A 21,097-nucleotide genomic window follows, 5' to 3' on the forward strand; every position below is an offset into this window, starting at 1 on the left:
GTGCCATTTTTCATTGCTATAGCAGGAAAAACCTGTGAATAAGTTATCTATATTGGTTAAAAACAAAACAGATTTGGGATGTACTTTGAAAACCATGAATCCTTGCAATTTGTGAGCAGAGACTCTCCAACCCAGGAGGAGGAATTTTATAATGTAATAGTTTTTGTTAGCTGCAGTTTTCACAGAGAACATTTAAAAAGGTGGATGGGCTGCATGTCATAATCCCACCTACCCTGTTCTTTCTCACTTCACCTCTTTTCTTTCTTTCTTTCTTTCTTTCTTTCTTTCTTTCTTTCTTTCTTTCTTTCTTTCTTTCTCTCTCTCTCTCTCTCTCTCTCTCTCTCTCTCTCTCTCTCTCTCTCCCACTCCTTACTCCTCTCCTTGCCACCCACATGAAATTAGGCCAAGGGCCAAAGGTTGTGCACGGCTGGTGTAAAATAGATAAAAATAGGAAAAAAATTACTTTTGTGGAGTTTCCTACAAAGATTTTATGAGGAAGAGTAGGCTATCCATTTTAACAAAAGAATAAAAAAAAATTTAGACAGACCTTCCTAGTTCAAACAATGATACCTACTTTTATTCCCTGTGTATAGAAATCACATTTTTAAAAACAACAACAACAATTCAGAATGGGGTTAAAACCAAAAAGAGCATGGTTTTCCTATGGCAGTAGCCTGAAGCTTGTAACCACCAAAATAACCTAACATTTCCTCATGTTAGGGATGCAGAGAGAGATAGTAGCTACGGATTTGGTGAGTTCTGTCTAGTTGTCACTGCAGGGACCATATTTGAATCTTACCGTTTCTGAAAGCATCTTTAAGGAATTCTTCAAGCTGTCTGGCAAATGCTGCCTTGCAGAATTAAGCAGCAGGTCTGCATGGCTTGATATGAGAGGCTGCAGATGATTGATGCTACTAAGAACTTCTTTTGCCTTGGCTGTGTTTTCAGGTGAATAGTAAATGCATTGGTACCCAGTACTGCAGAATGAAATAAAGATAATATTTTTTTAAAAAAAAACACACACACCTGAAAGTCAAAACCTTTTTTCTTTTTAACTTTTAAAGGCCAAGTGGATACTCATCATCAGTATGTGAAGACTCTCAGAATTCTACAATTATTATGGGAAGGTGTTCTAAAGTTGACTACAACACCTTTATGGGCACTATTTGGAAATCCAACTGGCTATATGCTAGGAAACAGACCTTGCTGGCATAGTAAGAGATGGTAACCTTTTCTTTGATGAACGCTTCAGGCACTGCTGCTGAAACTAATTATTCCCTGAAGCTCTTTGAATGAACCGCTGTACCATAAAAAAAACAAAAAGGAAAGAAAGCAGACAGGTTCCCATTCCTACAATTCTAAAGAAAATAAAAGCATATATAACCTCAAGTGACACACTTGACAATCCATAACGAGCCTAAGTAAAAAAAAATTCTCACTTCCTCCCCCCCATCTATGCAATTACATTTTTAATATTTTTGATAAGTATCCTAAAGTTAATTATTATTAATCAACCACAGTATGCTTTTATCCTCATCACTATTGGGTCTATTAAATGTTGTTATTTTTGCTATCATTGTTGCAGAGTAGCAATAAAAGGACAGGCCTCTGCCTTGAGGAGGCTATGAACTAAAATTCAGTACAGGGGATATAATACAAGGAGCGGAAGCAGGAGGAGGAGATGATGGCAGATGTGGGGAATTTTGGAATTTAGGCTTATTTTTGCTTGGAGATGCTAAGGCATGCCACTGGAAAGAGACTAAGAGCAATACAAAAGATGACATGACTAATCAGGAAGACCACAATGGCACAGCACTGGAATGTCAAATTTATGGGAAAACAAGGAAGAAATATGGGAAGAAGCATGGTATTAAATGGTATGTTGAAAAGTGAGAAGCAAGAGGTTTGTACTGAACTACAAGCCACAAAAAGCCCAGTATCCAGTTTTAATTTTGCACCTAAAATAACAACCAGTTTAAAGAGAGGAAAACTCGCCTTGTGATCTTCAGGATTATCTCTGGCCAATGACATTTTTTAACAATAAAACAGCAAATTATGTCCGTTTCTTATAAGCCATTGTTTATTAAAATATACTTTCATGACCCTGAGCTTTGAAAAACTGTGTTCACCACTCAGACACCCTGAGTCTGGCACTCCAGGAAGTCACATGGGTCACCTGCCTCTAAATCTGAATCTGGCAATAATATTAACAGGAAAGGACTGGTAGCAATTTTTCTTCATTAATCACATAGATGTTTCCAGATGGGTAAATCTGTGGAGCTATAATTGCTTACGCCATACATTAATAAGATTGCCACCAGTGATTACCAGAAGTGCTGGTCCTTGCAAATTTGTTTGTGACTGAACTTAACTGTCAGGGGTCCTTTACCTTTATGTGTGCTATTGTATCAAGAGGTAACCCTCAATTATGTTTCCCTGGCACCTCAGATGTTAACACCCCCATTCACAACCCTAGTTGTAACTATTGCTAATCGCTACTGCACTGCTTATCCAAGTACGTACAAAATGTTGTCTAACTTTGATGAAAAGTTGTTGCTTCTAGAAGATCTTAGTTAAGAATTCATATTTTCCAAGCCACCATAGCAGAGCGAGTACACCCTAACACACCCCACACCAGCACAATTTCTTGCACTGGTTTGATGGCACATGTTTCGGAGTCCTACAGCCCACAGATTGACACAGCAGGCAATCAGATAAAGTCTTCAGAATATTAACAGAGACTTTTAGAGAGATGTTAATTTGTTACCATATGCCAAACTAGGGTTTACCAAAACCATGCAAATTTGTTGGCTTCTGGAGAGGAGCTCACACCTGAAGCTTTGCTCCTCCCCAGTCATTTTAATTTACTGTGGGGCAGCAGCGAAGCCAAGATTTAGCTTAGCTTAGCATATCATCTAAACCAGGGCTCTTGGTTCAGCTTCCTCCAGATGAACCATCAACTGTAACCGAGACCAAACCTTAGCTTTGGATTGTGTTTAAGGAGGAGAGCATTAAACCACGATTCTAGGTTCAGGCAAAATGCTAAGCCAAACCTTACCTTAGCTGCCATGCCATACTGAAGTAAAAGGACTGAGAAAGAGCAAAGCAGCTGTGAACTTTCCCTGGGAGTCATTGCCCTAAGCCTTGTTTTGGCTTGGTGTCACATGTGAATGTGGTCACTGTTGTGATTTTTCAATAGAAAAAAACACCACCTCTGTATATTCTCTCTGCACCACTTTCTCTCTCTCACACTCACTAATGTAGGACTTGTGAAATCATTGTAAAAGTCATTTCTGTTATCACCCTTAGATAGAGACAATGTCAAAGCTAATGTTCTTAAACAACAGCACTGAATAAATGTATAATGAGGCTTTGAGTAAAACTAATAGACAAAGCTTTCACTTAAATGGGTTCCAACATGATAGTTGAATGTACTGTAGTTACAAATGAGAAAAAATGTACACGACAGCAGGAAAATGATGCCATAGTTCCTGAATAAAATCTTACTTATATTGTTTAAAATTTGTCCGTCCCCCCCCTATATATTCACAGAGTCTATAATTATGCTTTTAAAGTAGGCTACCCCTTTCGCTTTTGGATTGTTAACATATGAGTACTGCCATTATTCTGATGTAAGCATATTATTTCAAATAATCATATTGCTTGTTACTAGATTACTTTTAATTTAATGCTGGGTTGTAAGTTAGTGCTACATTATAACACTCAAAGCACAGAGCTGCATAACTTGTAACAGAATCTGAATAAGTGTTATAGAGTTACTGAGTAACCTTCCCCTAACAAATTTTCTAAATATATTAAGAACCGAAGGAAGTTAAACGCCTGGTGTTTAATGATAACATACTATAATTCCATTCCTGCTGTTATGTGAGTAATTCTTGCAAATGATTTAAAATTGTTACCATCTGGAATTGCGGTAAAGTGTCTTACAATAATTATTGGTGCTACGCAATTCAGGAAATTAAATAAGCTTTGTACAGAAAAGATCATCCCTTCTAGAATATGAAGGCATATACCTCACATGCTGTATTATGCATTAACCCTCTCCTTGACTCCTTCCCCCCGACAAACCGTGTGCACCATTGCAAACCCTGTGACTGACATTCAGGAGCATGGTTTAGCAGTCATCAATATAAGGCTGGCAAAGCAGTAAAGTGATAATAGCCAGCTCAGCAAACTCCTGCGGGGGTTGCAAAGAATAGGACCTTCTACTGTACGTGTCAGTCAGGTTTCTAACATGAAAAATCCCAAGCGATTTCTCAGCTGGCGTATGGCCAAACAGGGGAGCGGAATGCAAATATTTAGGTTGCTAGGAAGTTATGATGTTGGGGTGGGATGAGGGAAGAGACACAACGAGAAGCAAGCCAGCTGGTGGCAGATTAAGTCCACTAACAGCAAGGTGGGATCTAAGCAGCTACCTGAGTCGCTTGGGAAGTTCACAACCATTTTGGCCTTTGGAGTTGATACATAAGAGATACACTATTAAAAACTGTATCGAACATCTGCAGTGTAGTGGCTTTCACAGCAACATACAAATCGAGCCACAATTGGGCACGAAGAAGTGGAGAGCTTTGAAAGAACTATCGTTTTAAAACTGATGCAAAGTGTGACAGGACTGTGTGTTGTGCGACATGATCATAATAACCTAAAGTAACCAAAGATTTCACAGAGGTATTCTGAAAGAGCAGGGGGTGGGGAGATATCGGCAGCGATAGAAGGTCAACCATGAACAGGCTGCAGTCATCAAGGAAGGAGATGACTAGAATACGGACATCAATTTTAGCAGCTAATGCAGTGTGTGTGTGTGTGTGTGTGTGCGGGGGGAAGTAACCTTGTAGATGTTTAAAAGAAAGGACAGAATTTAGTCACCTCCTTGACATGTAAAGAGGAGAATACAGATGAAAGTCCTAAATGACCATGGCCTAAATGGTTGCATTTGTCACAGACAGATGAAAATATAGTGCTCCTGACATTAATGTAGAGAGGTGGTTTAGGGGTTATGAATTAATTTTCAGCTTCTCTGCTAATGTTTTTCATTTCTGCTAACAGTGTTTTCAAACTCCCTGCTCAAAACTGTTATAAAGGAAGGCAGTTATATCATATCTATCGAGAAATTTTAAGCAGCAACTTACATTAAAATTAAGGTTGACAAGTATTTGAAGAATTTTAAGTTAGCCCTTTAGCTACCTGACTGATTAAACTGAAATAAATGCGTATTGCAACTACTGGTGACTTTTGAGATACCGGAGGAAGGGTGCAAAACATAAGAAAAAAACACCAACACTTGTAGACCCAGTTCAGACGCCATTCCTGGTTAGCTGTTAAACCATCGTTCAGACACCCAGGAATGAGTGTTAGGCCCTTCCCCTGCCCTCACATCCTGGTTTCCATAAAATCGTAGCCTTAGGCAAAATGGCAGGGCAACAATGTGTATTTGAATACATGTGTGTCCACACACACCCCACAGGTGAAGGTCTGTTTTTGAGATGAAAAAAGTGTGCATGGAGGAAGGAATCAATGCACACACCCTTACCTTGCTTAATTTTGTAGCTTTAAGAAACTTTTACCCTGCCTGGCTCACATGTAATTTTAGAGCAACTGCTCAGTTGTGTTTTGTCCCAAAATGTTTTTTTTTTAAATGGAATGACATCTGGGAAGATAAAAAGAATACTTTTTCTTGCAAGTTCTGAAACTCACAATATCAATTAAATGGGCTTTCTAACTAGTGCTATTAAATTAAATAGGAATTAAATTAGGGCAAGCATATAAAGCAGAAAATATTGTTAATAGGATGAAAGCAATTTTAATAGCATCTTAATATTCAAACTGGAAATTAAAAAGATTAACAATAAACATTTTTTTAAAGAACATTTGCTATGTCCTAGGTGTCCGAGAGGGTTGACAGTCCATCTAAGATTATCTGAGAAGAGAATCTCTTCCACTTTTTCTTTTTAGTATTTCACTTCAATTAGCATACAGAGAACAGCTGCTGGCTTTTAATCTATTCACATTATATTCTGTCTGACATCTCAAGGTGTTATTTCTTTCTGCAATCCAGGCCTCAGAGAGGTAAACCAAAACATTTAAATTGTAAAAGTTGGATCGGGAAAATGCTACGTGCCCTCAAACCGTCTTGGGGCTGCTAAATAAACATGTCCATGCAAAAATAAAGTTGTCATTGCCATGGTGAAATAATTTTCCTTATTTAGAATGAAATAGGAATTTGAAGCTTGGTTCCATATTTCAGACATAACATTAGTGCATCCACAAATCTGGCTATTTTAGGACTGTTTTGTTTTTAAGAACATGAGAAGGGCCCTGCTAAGTCCAGCCTTCTAATCCTACATTGGCCAACCAGATACCAATGAGAAGCTAATAAGCAGGGCATGAGCACAATAGCACTCTTCCCAGTTGTGTTCCCTAGTAACTGGCATTCAGAGATATACTGCCTTCAACACCAGAATTAAAACATAGCTTTCAGGACTAACAGCCATTAATAGCCTTAAGTGGCCAACATTAGCCTCTTTAAAAGCACCTGACAAGAAGAAAGTAATGTAGAATTGAAAAGTAAAATCAGAAGTCAGGACATTGTTTTTCTCCCATCATTTCACCAAAGGGAAAAGATCAAAAGAATAAGAAGAAGGCAAAGCTGTAGAGACAGGTGATGGTATCTTCCATTAAGCAAATCGAAGAGACTGCAAGCTTTAAAACTTCATGGTTTGCTTAAATAAATTCTAAAGGCTCCATAGGCCATCACCAGAAACTGGTGTGAGAAATCTTTTGCATTGTTCTACATTACATGTTCTACATACAAATATGCTATTTGGCAATTTACCACCTCCACCAACCCTCAAGATTAAGTTTGAAAACAAATAATTTCAGTGTTATCAGCAACCATTTGTTACAATATAATCATCAATTCACTGTTAGAATCTATATTTAGAAAACAATTTATATTCAGGTACTGCAATGGCGACCTGAAGTATTATCAGTGCTACTTCACTGATATTTAGGATACATGACTGAGCATAACAAGTGTTATTTAGCTGGCTACAGAAGCCAATTGCAGTTGCTATAACAATTGTAATAGCTGTTAGGAAACAGCAGCTAATTAAACCAATGATGTGCTACCATGAACAAAGATTTTCTTGAAGACTGCAGTCTGGAATTAATGACACACCTTTATTAATTTCTATCAGTTTTGTTTGTTCATTTTAATTAGAATTTTCTGTTCCCAACTAGTCCTAAAGTAGTTATTATATGAATAACCACAATTGTCAACATGACAGCAAAAGTTGGTACTTTGAAATAAATCTTTTAAAATTTCACCCAGACCATGAAAGTATCATCCAGGCTAGCCCAACATTGTGTCCTCCAGATATTACGGACTACAGCTCCTGTTAGCAAACATGGCCAATGGTCAGGATTGATGGCAGTTGTTGGAAAGCACCCAGCTGGCTATTTCTGTCCTAGATGAACTCCCATTTGAACATAATCACTATGATCAAAAGTTAAGCACAAAAAGTATTGCATAGGCAAAAGTTAGAGCTAGCCTACTAGATTTTGTTGCCTGAGGCAAAACAAAAAAATAAAAATTAAGATGGCATCCTCCTATTCCCTTTACCAAAGCTGACCAGACTGGTAGGTGAATATGCAACATATGCAATAAGACCACATCTGAGGGCAGCTTTCTGGCACACACAGCTCTGTTCTTCAACACTTAACCACTGCTGCCTGCACCTAAGGGGGCTGGCTCACTCTACCTAATGGTAAAGCCAGCCCTAGCAGAGAGTGCCCTATGTACTACAAAGCTGAAAGGTTTTGAAAGCAATATACCTAGTTAAATCTTTTTCCTTTTTTAAAAAAAGATTAAATATGTTGGAGAGGCACATGTAACTCTGTAACCTCACTGTCTATTCTATCAATAGAAAATTGCATTTTGGTACTGTGGCTAAGTTGCTGGAACTAGATGTCGCTGAGCAACTTGCTCTCTCTCATCTCCATTCAGTTACCCATCTGTAAAATGAGAATAATGGAGGTCTAATTTTGTAAGCACACATATAGCTATGTGCTCACTTTGTGCATTACTCATAGTACTGCAAATCTAAGCCTGAGAATTACTACTGTCATTAAATGTGATGCAAAAGCATTTAAGTAGCAAGGTTGTTAAATAGGAAGGAACATATAACGTATAACGTTATGGTCAATATACTTACTTTCGCCTTTCTGCCTCAAATTTATTTAGTAGTTTCTGAAGACCGCCATTTTTAAATCCCTGAAAATGTGCCGCAGGGGCTCCTACTGTGATGACATCATAGAGAGCATCTGCAACAGGAACAGATAAACATTGAGATTTGCACACAAATATATGTGATTGTGCAAGAGCCTCTGATAATGATAGTAAGGTCCTGTATTTTGAAGCACTGTTCCGAGATGGCCTGCCTGCCCCATTTTGACACCTGCTCCCACCCTGTCCCCTGCTGAAGCCTCGTTGACCAGCTATGGCAACGACTTCTGGTGAGATGTCACAGAACTTTCACAAGATCTTGCCAGAAGCTGCCACTCCCACAGGACCCCAGATGTGGCATCGAGGGTGGGCGGGGCAACCGCCAGGGCACCACCATGCAGGATTCCATCACTCAAGGCAACTGCTTCAGTCCACCTCCAAGACGGGCCAATCCTGCCTCTTCCAGAACATCAATGTAAGTTTACAAGATGTGCCTTGAATATATCTTGTCATTGTATTTCTGGATATGCTCTCCAAACTATATAAAACTGATCTCACCAATCAACTAACTGATTTGGAAGGTATTAACTTCTTATTTTAAAAATTATTTTTATTAAAAATATTATTGTTTTACAAATGTATACGCCTTGTCTCTTTTTCCAGGTTGCACAGTCTTTCTTACAAATCAGTTACATTTGTTGTGAGACATTAGTGTCAAGTACAGTATAAGGTTGGGGAGGAAGAGAGAGAAGAGGTGGGGTGGGGTGGGGTGGCTTATATTCTTTCGTATAGTGTATGTGTGGGGTTTTGTGTCAGCGTCAGCTGGGTAGGTTTTCTTTCTATTCGTTTATTACATTTCCTTGGTAGTGAGAGGTATTGGGGGAGCAGGGTATGTTTGGTAGTCTGTGGTTGGCTGCAGTGAGATTTGCTTGCATTTGTGGGGGGGGGGGTGGAGGGCTTGTTGGGTCAGGTAAGCCAGATTGATTCATATGCTGTTGGTGGGTTCCTGCTGTTGTCTTGTTGGGCTGTATATGTGATAAAGGGAAGCCATACTGAGATGAGGCCTCAATCAAGAGAAAATAACAATAGTCCTTATTCTTTCTCTACAAAGCCTTGTTTCCATGAGGTGGTGGTAAACAAGCAAGCATGTTCCCTGTAATCCCACACAGCTCATGAGGACTAAGCTGTGATAGGTCTCCCCAAAAGCTTTTGGGAGGGGGCTGGGCATCACAAATATTGTGGGGGTGGAGGCGGCTGAGTGTGGCATGGCTTCAGTGGCTGGCCGTGGAAGCAGGATGAGCGTGAGAGAGGAGGGGCCACCAGCCCTTGAAGGAGGGATGTTTCCCAAAGCAAAGCAACACAATATCTCCTATCAATTTCAGAAATCCCTCCAGTGGAAGAAACGAAAGGTTTTTCATGTTTACCCTACATTTTCATTTGTTCCTCATAGAAACAAATTAAGAAACAAATGGAGCTGCATTTGTTTTGTTTTTCATTCGTTTCATTTATGTGTACAAAGAAACACTCTCCCATTCTATGCAACTGTTTTAATATAATAAGCACAGTGGGCGATAGCAATGCATCAACAGCAACAACATATGCTCCTAGACGTTAGAAAAAAGGTTTAACTGTTTTAGGATATAATTCCAGTTTTACAACAGCGATACCCAGAAGAACTCGTTTTTTAGAAATAGGGTCTGAATGTTTGTATCAGAATTGTTTTGAGATGTGAGAAACAGGACCAGGCTGAAGGGTGACAGCCTGATGAAATGGCTAGTAATTCTACCCTGGCATGTTATAGCTGTAATAGGAATAATAACAGGTCTGGTTACTGTTTGGGTCCCAAATGAGTCTCAGTCCTAGTTGGAGCACTCGTGGAGGGACGTGCAGGGGATAAAAGCCTGACTACAGACCTAAAAACAGCCCAGTGAATTATGCACAATCTTCTGGCTCAAAAGAATAAAGCACTGAACTACAACCTCCCCCAACTATTATCTGCAAATGGCATTGCTTTATATATTTGTCTCACAAACCTGCAACTATGATTGACTTGAAGGCAGATCTGATTAAACACTGACCTTTTTTGATCAAGGAGCAATGTTTAAAATGCTCTGAGCATTTCAAAGGAAGAACTGCTGAAATTTAAAAGTCTGCAGCTAATAGGAGTCTGGAAGAAAAACAGTTTCCAGGACAGAACCGGCACCAAATTACTAAGCAGAAAACTGTGCACAGAATATAGCTTACCTTTTAACCGAGGACTGTGCACATACATTCTCTGCAGATGTAGATTGATTGGAACAAATTCTAGTGTCTTTTCTCCTTTACTGCAGCTTGATTTGAAAGAAGAGCCTGGGAAGAAAAAGTGAAAAGAATCATTATTTGAGGTACCCATGTGATGCTCTTTCTTTCTAAAAATGCCAGAACAATACTTCCACATCGACAGCATTTTAAAATTGCTTTTAATGTGTTGTTGTGCATCAAGGAAATATCGGCTTGCTAACTGTCTCTCTCAGCATGCACCTCAAAAGAAGTTGACAAAATAGCTTTTAATTCACAGAACGAATTAATGTTTGTGTCTCACCCACCCCCTGTGTTTAGTGATGGATGTTCTTAATGGCTAAAAATCAGTACACAGCATGTTTGACGCCACATTTGAACTATATTGTGTTTATAGGTTTACAAAAAGAGGAATGTTGCAGTGAGGAATGCTTGTGTTCAGGCAGGGGCAAAGGAAGGCTCTCCAGCACCCGGTGTGGGGTGCTGAGGGGTGGGGCAAACTGTCCATAGGGTCAGGGCAAACTGTCCGGCAGTGCACGTGTGGAGTGGCACTGTACGGACAGTGGGGCTGCAGTGGCGCAATGGTGGCTGCTTGCATCACCATGCCCAGGGGCGGCGGGGTGAGCCACCCATGGGGTGCCTTCTTGACACCCCCCTCAGAGATGGCACCTGGGGAGGGCCACCCCCTCCTCTGCCACTGTGTTGAGGGTTCCATTGCAGCCCCAGCCCCCAGTTTTTGTCCCTCACACCACCAACAAACACCTTATTCATCTGTCCTTGTGCTGCTGGTTTGGCTGCATAAGACCAGGAAATTTGCACATAAGTTCAGACCCCTAGGAGCAGGTTTTTTTTTTAGTGGGGGGAACATGCTGAATTAGGGAGGAAGGGGCAGGAAAGTCCCTTTCCACAAGCTTCTTTCTGCTTGTGATTTTCAGGACCCAACCCACCCGCCACCCAGCCTTGCATCTTCTAATCATGGGAAGCTGCGATCTATCAAGAATTCTGAACAGGGCTTCATAGTGCAGAAAGTGCATTGTTTTCACTTATAACTTGCATACTGTGCTTCAATGATTTAGAATTAGGAAAAGCTTTCATTATAAGATTTCTATGGGGTCTGAAGCAGCCCTGTAGATAGTACAATTTGTGCAAGGACTTGTTTGAATCTAACGTGGGTGGAGAGCGTTAGAGTGGTGGCATCCAACACAATGCTATCCATATAGGCAGAACAAGGAGACTATCCCCTTGCATTCGTGGAATCATAAAGTATGAATGACCATTTCCCACCACATTACAGATAGATTATCAGGCATTCATATATTACATATATTATCTAAACAACCCTTACAGCAGCCCTGTACAGTATTATTAATCTCATGTTACAGTCAGGACCTTGTGCTTTCGTCATGGGTATCTTAGAAGCTTTTATGCTGAAAGGCAGGATACAAGTTTGATAATTGCCATCTAGTGAGTCTGTGGTTGGAGATGGTCTCTATAATGCACCAGCTGCCAAAGCTCACTGTCCCTACCAAGCATAAGTGGACACCCAAAAAACTATGAGCTTTACTGTAACTGTGGCCTAGCCTGTTACTATGCCATTGAACTTGTGCTCTTGCTCACACACCTTCCCTCTCTTCTTCTTGTGCCATGATAAGCCAGGGGGTTTACATGCTAACTATGGTTACAAGATTCATAGCAAGTCATGGTTTGAAGTTTATTTAAGATTGTGACCTCATAACCATAGTTTCCAAGTTTGGATAAAATGGGAAACTATGGTTAACTGAAGTCTTATGCAGTTAGTTACACCACTCCAGAAAGAGAGACCAGAGAATGTGGACCAAACAGGCACAATGATAGTTCACATATTATTAACTCAAGATACGTATTTCCAAGCAGGACCTATGTATCACACTACCACAGGCATTCACATATTCCCTTACTACTAAGGGGCGCCTTGTACGCCTCCTTCCAGCAACCCTGACAGCAAAGCTGGTGCTAAACGCATTGTTCTGCTTTCCTTTGGACAACATCAGCAAGACTGAGAGGGGGAGTACTGTCATTTGGGCAGCCCAGGACCTCTATACACATTGGCCACATATGCACCCAGGGAGGTCACTTTGGTGCTGCAAACACAGCAGTTTGACTTCACCGCGGGAGGTGCACTCCATGGTCTCTTGAGACAGACAGATGCCAACAACAAGGAGTGGTTGATTTGAGTCGGGCTTGGAATCCCCAGACCAGAAACCACCGGAGAATTTAAATGCAGCTCTGACTGCCTTTAAGGAGGGATGCATACAAAGTAGTGTGTGTACCTGTGTATGTGCATGCACACACATGATTAAATTATCTAGTTATATGTTTGGTGATATAGGATATTTCTTCCGAGGATTTTTCAGGGAAAGGCATGTGTTTAAATGTATGGTGTGCACACAGCCTGAGACTGTGGGTTTTTCTGAACTTTATTTTCAAGGCGTTCAAATAATTAAGGACTCTCCAGTTCACTCATTCAGATCTCCTCATTGTGAGGGCAAGTGAAAGCAGCATGAGGAGGGGAGCAGCATACATGCTCAAGGGCCATTCCTGAACTCTTCAGGAGTTGGGTGGCAAGGATATCAACTGAATGGCGCCCATGCCACATAGCTGTGTAGAAAGCACCAGATCATTACTTCAACTCTTCAGTGAGAACAGTCTCATACCTGTATACTTCACAAGTTCTGCAAGCATGTTTTGGTAGAGAGTTAACATTTGATCACAGTGTGAAATAACACTTTTCCGCATATTGTCCCAATGTGGAGCAAGTTCCCCGAGTTCATTAAGGTCCTGATTCCTGGGTTGGAAGGAAAAAGAAAGTCATAGCATCAGCCCCATGACACAAAAATATTCAGCTACTACTGAACTGTTCAACAGGCAATTAAATTTTTACAATCTTTATTGGCACACATACACCACCATTCTGTAGTTCAACTGTATAGCGCATGCATTGCATACATAAGAACATAAGAAGAACCTGTTGGTTCATTTAGTCCTGTTCTCACAGTGGCCAACCAGATGTCTATGGAAAGCCAGCAAGTAGGACATGAATGCAAAAGCAACCTGCCCACCTGTGATTCCCAGCTACTGCTATTCAGAGGTATGCTACCTCCGATAGTGGAGGCTGTCCCTGTCCAGGAACAGTTGTAGCTGGCAAAACAGCCAAAATCTGAGCCATTGGAGCCACCGAGACATCAAGAGGCAATGCTGGATGGACTACTACCAAACTATATGCTCCATGGACAGAGTGTACAACCCTATCCAGAGAAAGATGAACATCTATTTCCCAGACCCAAAAACCACCCACCTACAGTGCCATCACCTTTTCAGAATTCATCTTCATTCAGCCCACTACCAAGTCCAGACACAAACTGTCCAGACAAAAGTCATTGTTATTGTGGTGTCTGATGGCCTTTTATGTGAGAATGAAGCATGGTTAATACGTCTAGAAGAAGAGAGCCCATTCCATTGGTCTTAATTTATTATTATTTTTACTTAGCCCAGTGGCATGGGATTGCAAATAATCACATTCCACGTGAAAATAACTTCACCTGTACTGTGTGAGGCAGTACAGCTCAACAGTTGGCAATATAAACCTGCTGTGTGTTGGAATCCCTTGCAGACAACTGCAGTGCCTGGAGACAGTCAGGTTATGTATCCACAGCCATGGCCAGAAGTGGAATGGCTGCTGGAAGGAGTGCAAAGAGAAGAAACACCCGAGACAGACAGATGCTAACAACTGCGTGAGTAACATTGTTTTATACTAAACAGAAAAGGAAAACTTAATTAAAACATTAGCTTAAGCAAAAATCCTATTTTCCTTTTTAAACATATCACACCAGATACATTTCTGACCTCTTTATTCTAAGTGAAAATGTCAGTGTCATGGAAAATCATCCTGTCACCGATATTACAAAAGGATATCCTTTAGCAAGTTTCCAGTTTTCCTGTTCAGTCTTCTGGAAGCTGACCTCATCTAGCGCTGCCTGAAAGCATATGGCAAAGTTTTGCTGCTAAAGCTGACAATTTGGTTGTGTACTTGCTTGCTACATTGACTACAGAAGTCTGCAGAGTCTTCCCCTGTAACTGGATGAAATTCAGTTGTGGACATCCTATGATGTAGATAAAACAGTTGGAGCCGAATGCCCTACAATTAGCCTTTTGCTAATTCAAATACATTTCCAAGGTAAGAAGTGGTCCTGATACTGAAAAGAAAGCATGTTTGTAAGGTTGCTATTGTGTGTGTGTGTGTGGGGGGAGAATACACTGTGTAATTGCAAACTAATCTCTAATCAGCCTTTCCTACCAGAGTTGTTAAATGGGCACCACCTTACCAGTTCAAAGCTGAAATGGATTCTCTTGATCTACTTCCATATGGATTTAGTAAAACTGTCATCAATGTAGATGACTAAGTAGATAGTCTTAGTCTCCCTTACAGAGGACCTCTATCAGAAGATAAATAGGGGGAATGTGACCATGATGATTCTCACCTCCAAGAAGGGTCTGAGACTAGTGTTCTGCAGGGGTGTTGTGGGATGTTGAAATATAGGAGTCATCATTTTGAATTTGGAGAATGAGGAGGACCGATACCTGGATTAGAATACCATGGTGGTAGCGGTATTTTCTTACGCTATGATGTTTTTATTGCAATCCATTTCAGGGACTCTGCCACCAAAGCAGTATATAAAATCAAGTACAATGGGGCTACTTTGTCACTATCTTCGAACTTGATGGAGGGTCGGCGGGGCGGGGTGGGGGATTTGCTTTTTGCTATTATTTACTTCATTTGTAAATACTTCAAATATTACAAAAGCACCATTAGCTTGCAGTGCTCTCTCATCCAAAGGAGACTAAATCCTCTAGCATAGTCCTTGGACTTGACATCACTCAGGGAAATGGGAAACACTTAGCAAAACACTTATTCTCCAGGAACTAGATGCCTTGGGTCTGATATATTTGAAGGAATATCTTCTTCAATAGGTAGGTTAGCATGTCTCCAGAGATCTTTTAAACTTTTACTAAAAAACAAACTTATTTCAGGGAGGCAGCCACTCAGGTATGTGCATCACATCCACACAATTGCAATATTTAGGACATACCTATTAAGGTATTTCTGTTCTCCCAAGCCTGCTGATTTTTCAATATGAAAACTGTCTAGTGCTTAGGTATTATACTATATACATTATATATTATCTTATTGTTAGTAACCGTTTTATGGCCTTTTATTATATCTTTCTTCATTTTGCTCTGACAGCAATAGGGCCAGGATCAAGGTATCTATCTGAAGAACACCCTTCCAAATGGGTCCACCTACCTACTGAGGTCTTCGGTACAGATCCTTCTGTGTATCCTTAAGTTGGGACCAACTAGGCCATCTATGTCCCTGCACTAAACCTCTAGAACATCCTCTCCAAAGCAGCTTCTCTTGCCCTGTCTTTAATAGCATTCTAGCATGTTGTTAAAACCTTCCTCTTTAGGAAGGCTTTGGTAATTTATTTTAACTTGTTGGAAGCTACTGTAGTGAAACAGCTTATAAAGCTGTTGCTTTTATTGTCTTATCCTTTTAGTCTGCTATTAGTGAGCATTGGTTTTTGGCTGAGGATGATGGAAGTGTTGGGATGCAGTGGAGGGAGATGTGTCTGCATGAGAAAGAGTAGACAGACAGAGTAATCTCCAAGTTTCCTAGACTGTCCTTTCTGACCTAAAATATGCTGTCCTTCCCTCAGATGCTGGACTGATCACATTTTCTACTTCCATGTTCTTCATCCTCACCTTGGGAGAGGAAACATCTTTTATGTCTCTCCTGCTGAGATGCAAGAACAAGCATGGCTCAATGAATCTCCCCCTTATTTATACAGAACTAGGAATCTCTTATTTTTCCTAAACTCAGAGTATCTGTGTGATTATATCCAGTGTGATCCTTCAAAAGGGACCCAGTATTTAATTCAACTTCTGCTGAGTGCTTGAACTTCAAATGTCAACAGAGAAGAGAAAATGTTTAAAATAAAATAAAAACCAAAGTGTAAAAGTTTCTCCCCCTGCTGTGTGTGTGTGTGTGTGTGTGTGTTAAAGCTAAATGGGTCTGAGTCTGAGCTGTGTCAGGATAGGATACTGTTTGGGGATCACATGAATCCTAAATAACAAGTTTTATACAAAGTTTGCCTGCATTTGGAAGTTACATTCTCAGAAGGCCCCCTTCTTAAAGGTTAATCTGAAATCAGGAGCAGGTGGCTAAATGTTGCATAAAACAGTGAAAATCCTTTTTGTATAAGTGCTAAACCCTTCATTCAATGCAGATGCATGCTGTTCTCATTAACTTCTACTGGGAATCATTTGCATATTTTTGAAGGCAGACTATAGCTCTCAATATCTTCTTAAAGCACCCCTTCCATGATCACTTTACTAGATTTAGATCTTAAGCTTTGCATACTGCTTGGTTTACATATCCCAGTAGGAGCGGGTGAATCTGTATGCTTGCAGGATTTCTTGGCATATTGCAAAATAATGGATTAGGAGAAATAACACATGCAGTGGACTGAGGGTTTCATTGGAAATAAAACTTGGCTATTAAAAATACTTAGAAATGGTATTTTTGATTGAGCTGGTTTTTAGACATAGCAGCATGACAACTTGAAATGTATCTTTACTTTTTTATTAATTATATGTGGTTATAAACCATACAGTTAGCTCCGATTAGGTGTGTTTCCTTGCAGTGTTAATATAACAATCAGCTAAGGTTAAAGAAAAGAAGCATAGTTAAATCTATGATGTTACTCTCTTAATGACTTAATTAATTTCATTATGTTTAAGCATATGCCTGTGGCAAGATTAATGGATTGATGACTATCAGAAAGCCCTATTTACAATCAATAACTTCCAGCATTGAAAATAAGGATTGATGCTCTGGGTCTTTGGAACAATGTAATTAAACTGCCCATAGGCTTTCGTTATGTTAATCTGTTCAGCACTCATTCACACTGGCTATCTACCACAAAAGTTACAGTCTGAATTTGATGTTTGCACAGGATCACTGATATCAATTGCATTCAGATTAAAGTTATGATACTTATGATGAAGAAACATTATTAGTATGAGCTAAGTAAAACTGTAGTTCATAGCTTCATAACTCATTATAGATAAAGCATGAAAGATAAGGCTGCAACCAAAGTCCATTTTAAGCCTATCTATTTATTTTTAAAATGTACAGCCCATTTTTACATGTGGCTATAAAGTGTCTTACAAAGAAAAGAAAAGAAATAAACACCAGAAAAATTCATGTTGCAAAGATCTCCTCAAATAGAATTGTTTTGATCCGACATCTGAAACTCTGTAGAGATAATTCCTGCCTGGTTTCTATTGGGAGTGGGTTCTATAAGGTTAGGCCCACAATACTGAGGACATAACTCCTTGTTGATATGAGTTCTGTTTCTGGACCATGGAAGAGGGTAACACCACCAAGCCTTTCCCTGTGCGGATTCTAGCTGCCATCATGCCAGAGGGGAGAACTGTGTGGACATTGTCCTGGCCTGGACATTGTCAGCAGCTTTTCTCCTGGATCTGATCTGGGGGCTTCAGGGAAGGGAGGGACTGCTCTTTATTAGATGCCAACAGCAAGAACCGCCACTGACATCAGTCGTAACCTTAAGAACCTGCGCTTGAGCTTGCTTTTTCCCCTTTCACATGTGTTATGCCTTTTTAGAAGTGATTTTTGTAAGCTACTCTGAGGCTGCATTCACATGCAAGGCTTATCCTGTTCATTTTACTGATTATAAGGTTAGCACTTCCATAACGTTCCTTTCCCACTGAAGAACTGATACATCACCATTTCGCTCTTCATTTCACTTACACCAGTAGGTATTGCAGTGTGAAGTGAAGGTTAGAAAACAGGAGAGAAGCACTACCCTTATAACCATCCCCTCCAGTCCACAGTTGTTGAGGGGGAAAGGGCAATCTGGGCTTCACAACCAGAGGATCATGGGATGGGAAGGGAGGCAAAGGGAGGCTGGATCAGGTTGCTTATTCATTCTGGGGTGGGCCGCTTTTTCCATGGACATTTCAAGTTTGACAGTAACAGTGAGCTGGAGAGAAAAGTATATAGTACGCCCAAGATTTTCCGAGCTAAGAAAACTGCAAAAAAATTATCCTGTATCTGGAACACGGAAATGAGGGACAAACACATGCAATATTCTATTACATCTCATTGGTTTTCCAGAATGGCTTTTATGTCATGTGAAAGGTCAAACATAATGCACAAAGTTGACAGGGAAACATCAGGAAAATGAATAAACTGTAGTCTGAATGACACCGGAGAGCTTTTTTGGCTAAAAGGCAGGGCATAAATGTTATAAACAAACACAGTAATAAATGAGCAGCACAAGGCATTTACAATCTAGCTCAATTAAAATTAAAACACTAACCTTTACAACATTAGATCTGTATTTAGCTTTTTGTTGCCTCACATTTGGCGAACTGTCTCTGTGTATTCTTAGAGACCTCATTTATTATATAACTCCTGGCTACAGGCCTCAGCTCCAACAGAAGTCTTAACTTCCCAGTAGCTGTGAGGATCCCCTGAGGCTCAAACTACGGTCCTTCCTTTCTCCATACAGCTGCCCTGCAAGATTAGCTATCAGAACCGCAGCTTAGAACCTCTTTCTGGCAATGAAATATTCTGACACTCTGGACTTGCTTCACCCACTTTCTGCCCATTGGACCCAAAGGCCTTCTGCTGCAACTGGGACTTTGCATGAGCAATAGGGTCTTAGTGGCATTTCTGTGCAGTGGTTGTCGGTGACCATTGGAACACGTATGGCAGAAGGCAGGGAGGTCAACAGTAGGTGGAGCTGATGGTGTATTTTAAGCACATGGCTTCCCCCAAAATAATCCTGGGAACTGCAACTTGTTAAGGGTACTGGGAAATGTAGCTCTGTGGGAGGTAAGCTACAGTTGCCAGGATTGTTTGGGGGAAGTCACAGGTGCCAATGTGCTTTAAATGTATGGTGTGAAGGCAATGGATGATGGGCAGAGCCAATGGCAGGCAGAAGTTACTCCTTCCAGCTTTGTCCCCATTCTCTTCCCTGCTGAGTTTTATGAGGGAAATGGTGAGATGAAACTGATAGCTAGTGTCACCTTTGGAGCTGGTTGGAAGTAAGAAGGCAGGTAAGCAGGTGGGAGCTGGCTGAGGTTGGTGGGCCAGTGCCCCCCTTGCCCTAAGAGGCCAGCCTCCACCATTCCTCTCTGGCTTCTGACTTTGACCAATGGCTCAACTCCTGACTCCCAGCCTCTGGGCTCACCTGTGGCAGCTGCCTGCAGCTCAGTCCCAACACTGGCAGACTGAACAGGTTGAAACTGTGTGGATTCCTAGCAGTGAACACATGGATTTCAGTCAACTTCTATTACCAATGTTATAAAGACAGTTTTATGGCTTGCTTTTACTTTTTCATGCTGTTTCCCTTACCTTCTCATATCCTCCTTTATGTGCAGGCTGATGAGTTCCTTGGGAATATGAAAAGAAAGAGTGCTCTCAGACATCTGTTCTCGTACACACATCCACTTGTTGTCAGAAGTGGGGAATCTATATAACTTACAGATCGGGTTTTTTAACACTGCAAAAGGAAAAAAAATGATGGGGTTGCTTAATCGCAGCTATATTTTTGGTTCAAAAGCTATCACAGTGGTTTATTAGCGAAATAATTTATCTATTTCTCGCTGTATTTTAAAAATTAAACCCCACAAATAAATCTATTCTGCCTTTAATTTATTGTTATTATTTAATTTATTTCAATAAATTAAAGGGAGAGTCCCTTAAGTTATGCTACCCAAACAGAAGACAATTAAATTCTACTTAGAACACTAGATGCTGGATTTATTACTTCAGCTGCACTAAGATTAAAAACTCAGGACTACTGGCACAGATTCCTAGGATAAAAGAACTTGGCTGAGAAATAAACAGTGAAATCTCAACGAGCAGCTGATGACATTATGATCATGTGTTATGAATGATAATATTCTCCTGGCTCCACATCCATTGTTGTTTTTTGTTTTGCTTTAAATAAAATATACTTCATCTTTTGAAGCACTTTTGTGGTGGTTCAGCTGATTTCTTTTTACTAGCCGGGCAGATTCATAACGGTCTCATTACATAGAATCTCATTATACTTTCCAAAATTGTTTGATAAAACTTGCTATGCTGTAGATAAACAACAATGGAAATGGTATGTTTCATCCACAGAGCCTTGCCAACAGGGCTAATTCATATATTCAAAAGTTGGTAAATTAATTCAAGGCATTAGATTTGGAATCCTTTTTCCTTTGGCCATGGGCTTGCAAGTGCCATAGCAACTATGGGAGATAACTTCCCATCCATTAGCAAGCTCTCATTAGCAAGCCTGTTTGGACAACACAGAAAGCTAAACCATGGCTTACCAGGGCTACATGAATGTGCTGCAGAGGAGCCCACACTTGCTTTGGTCTTCCCCAACCCTTTCAGAGTAGTGTGGCAGGGCAGCTAAGCCAAGGTTTGGTGCAGCATATCATCCTGGCTAACCT

The 21,097-nt window shown here is 40.4% G+C and overlaps 1 protein-coding gene across 6 annotated transcripts in view; it reads right to left on the reverse strand.

Annotated features, from left to right (window-relative positions):
- The window catches only part of INPP4B (inositol polyphosphate-4-phosphatase type II B), a gene marked incomplete at its 5' end in the record, with an annotated part of 260,693 nt that overhangs the window by 62,227 nt on the left and 177,369 nt on the right, over positions 1-21,097 (reverse strand). For all 6 annotated transcript variants that reach the window (XM_082237557.1, XM_082237558.1, XM_082237559.1 and 3 more), the window contains 5 exons: positions 800-977; positions 8,235-8,343; positions 10,490-10,594; positions 13,216-13,346; positions 20,007-20,154. In XM_082237557.1, the coding sequence (XP_082093683.1) occupies positions 800-977; positions 8,235-8,343; positions 10,490-10,594; positions 13,216-13,346; positions 20,007-20,154 (671 nt within the window). The remainder of the gene's footprint in view (positions 1-799; positions 978-8,234; positions 8,344-10,489; positions 10,595-13,215; positions 13,347-20,006; positions 20,155-21,097) is intronic.

This window comes from Podarcis vaucheri, assembly GCF_965113315.1.
Source record: "Podarcis vaucheri genome assembly, chromosome: 9".
NCBI lineage: Eukaryota > Metazoa > Chordata > Lepidosauria > Squamata > Lacertidae > Podarcis > Podarcis vaucheri.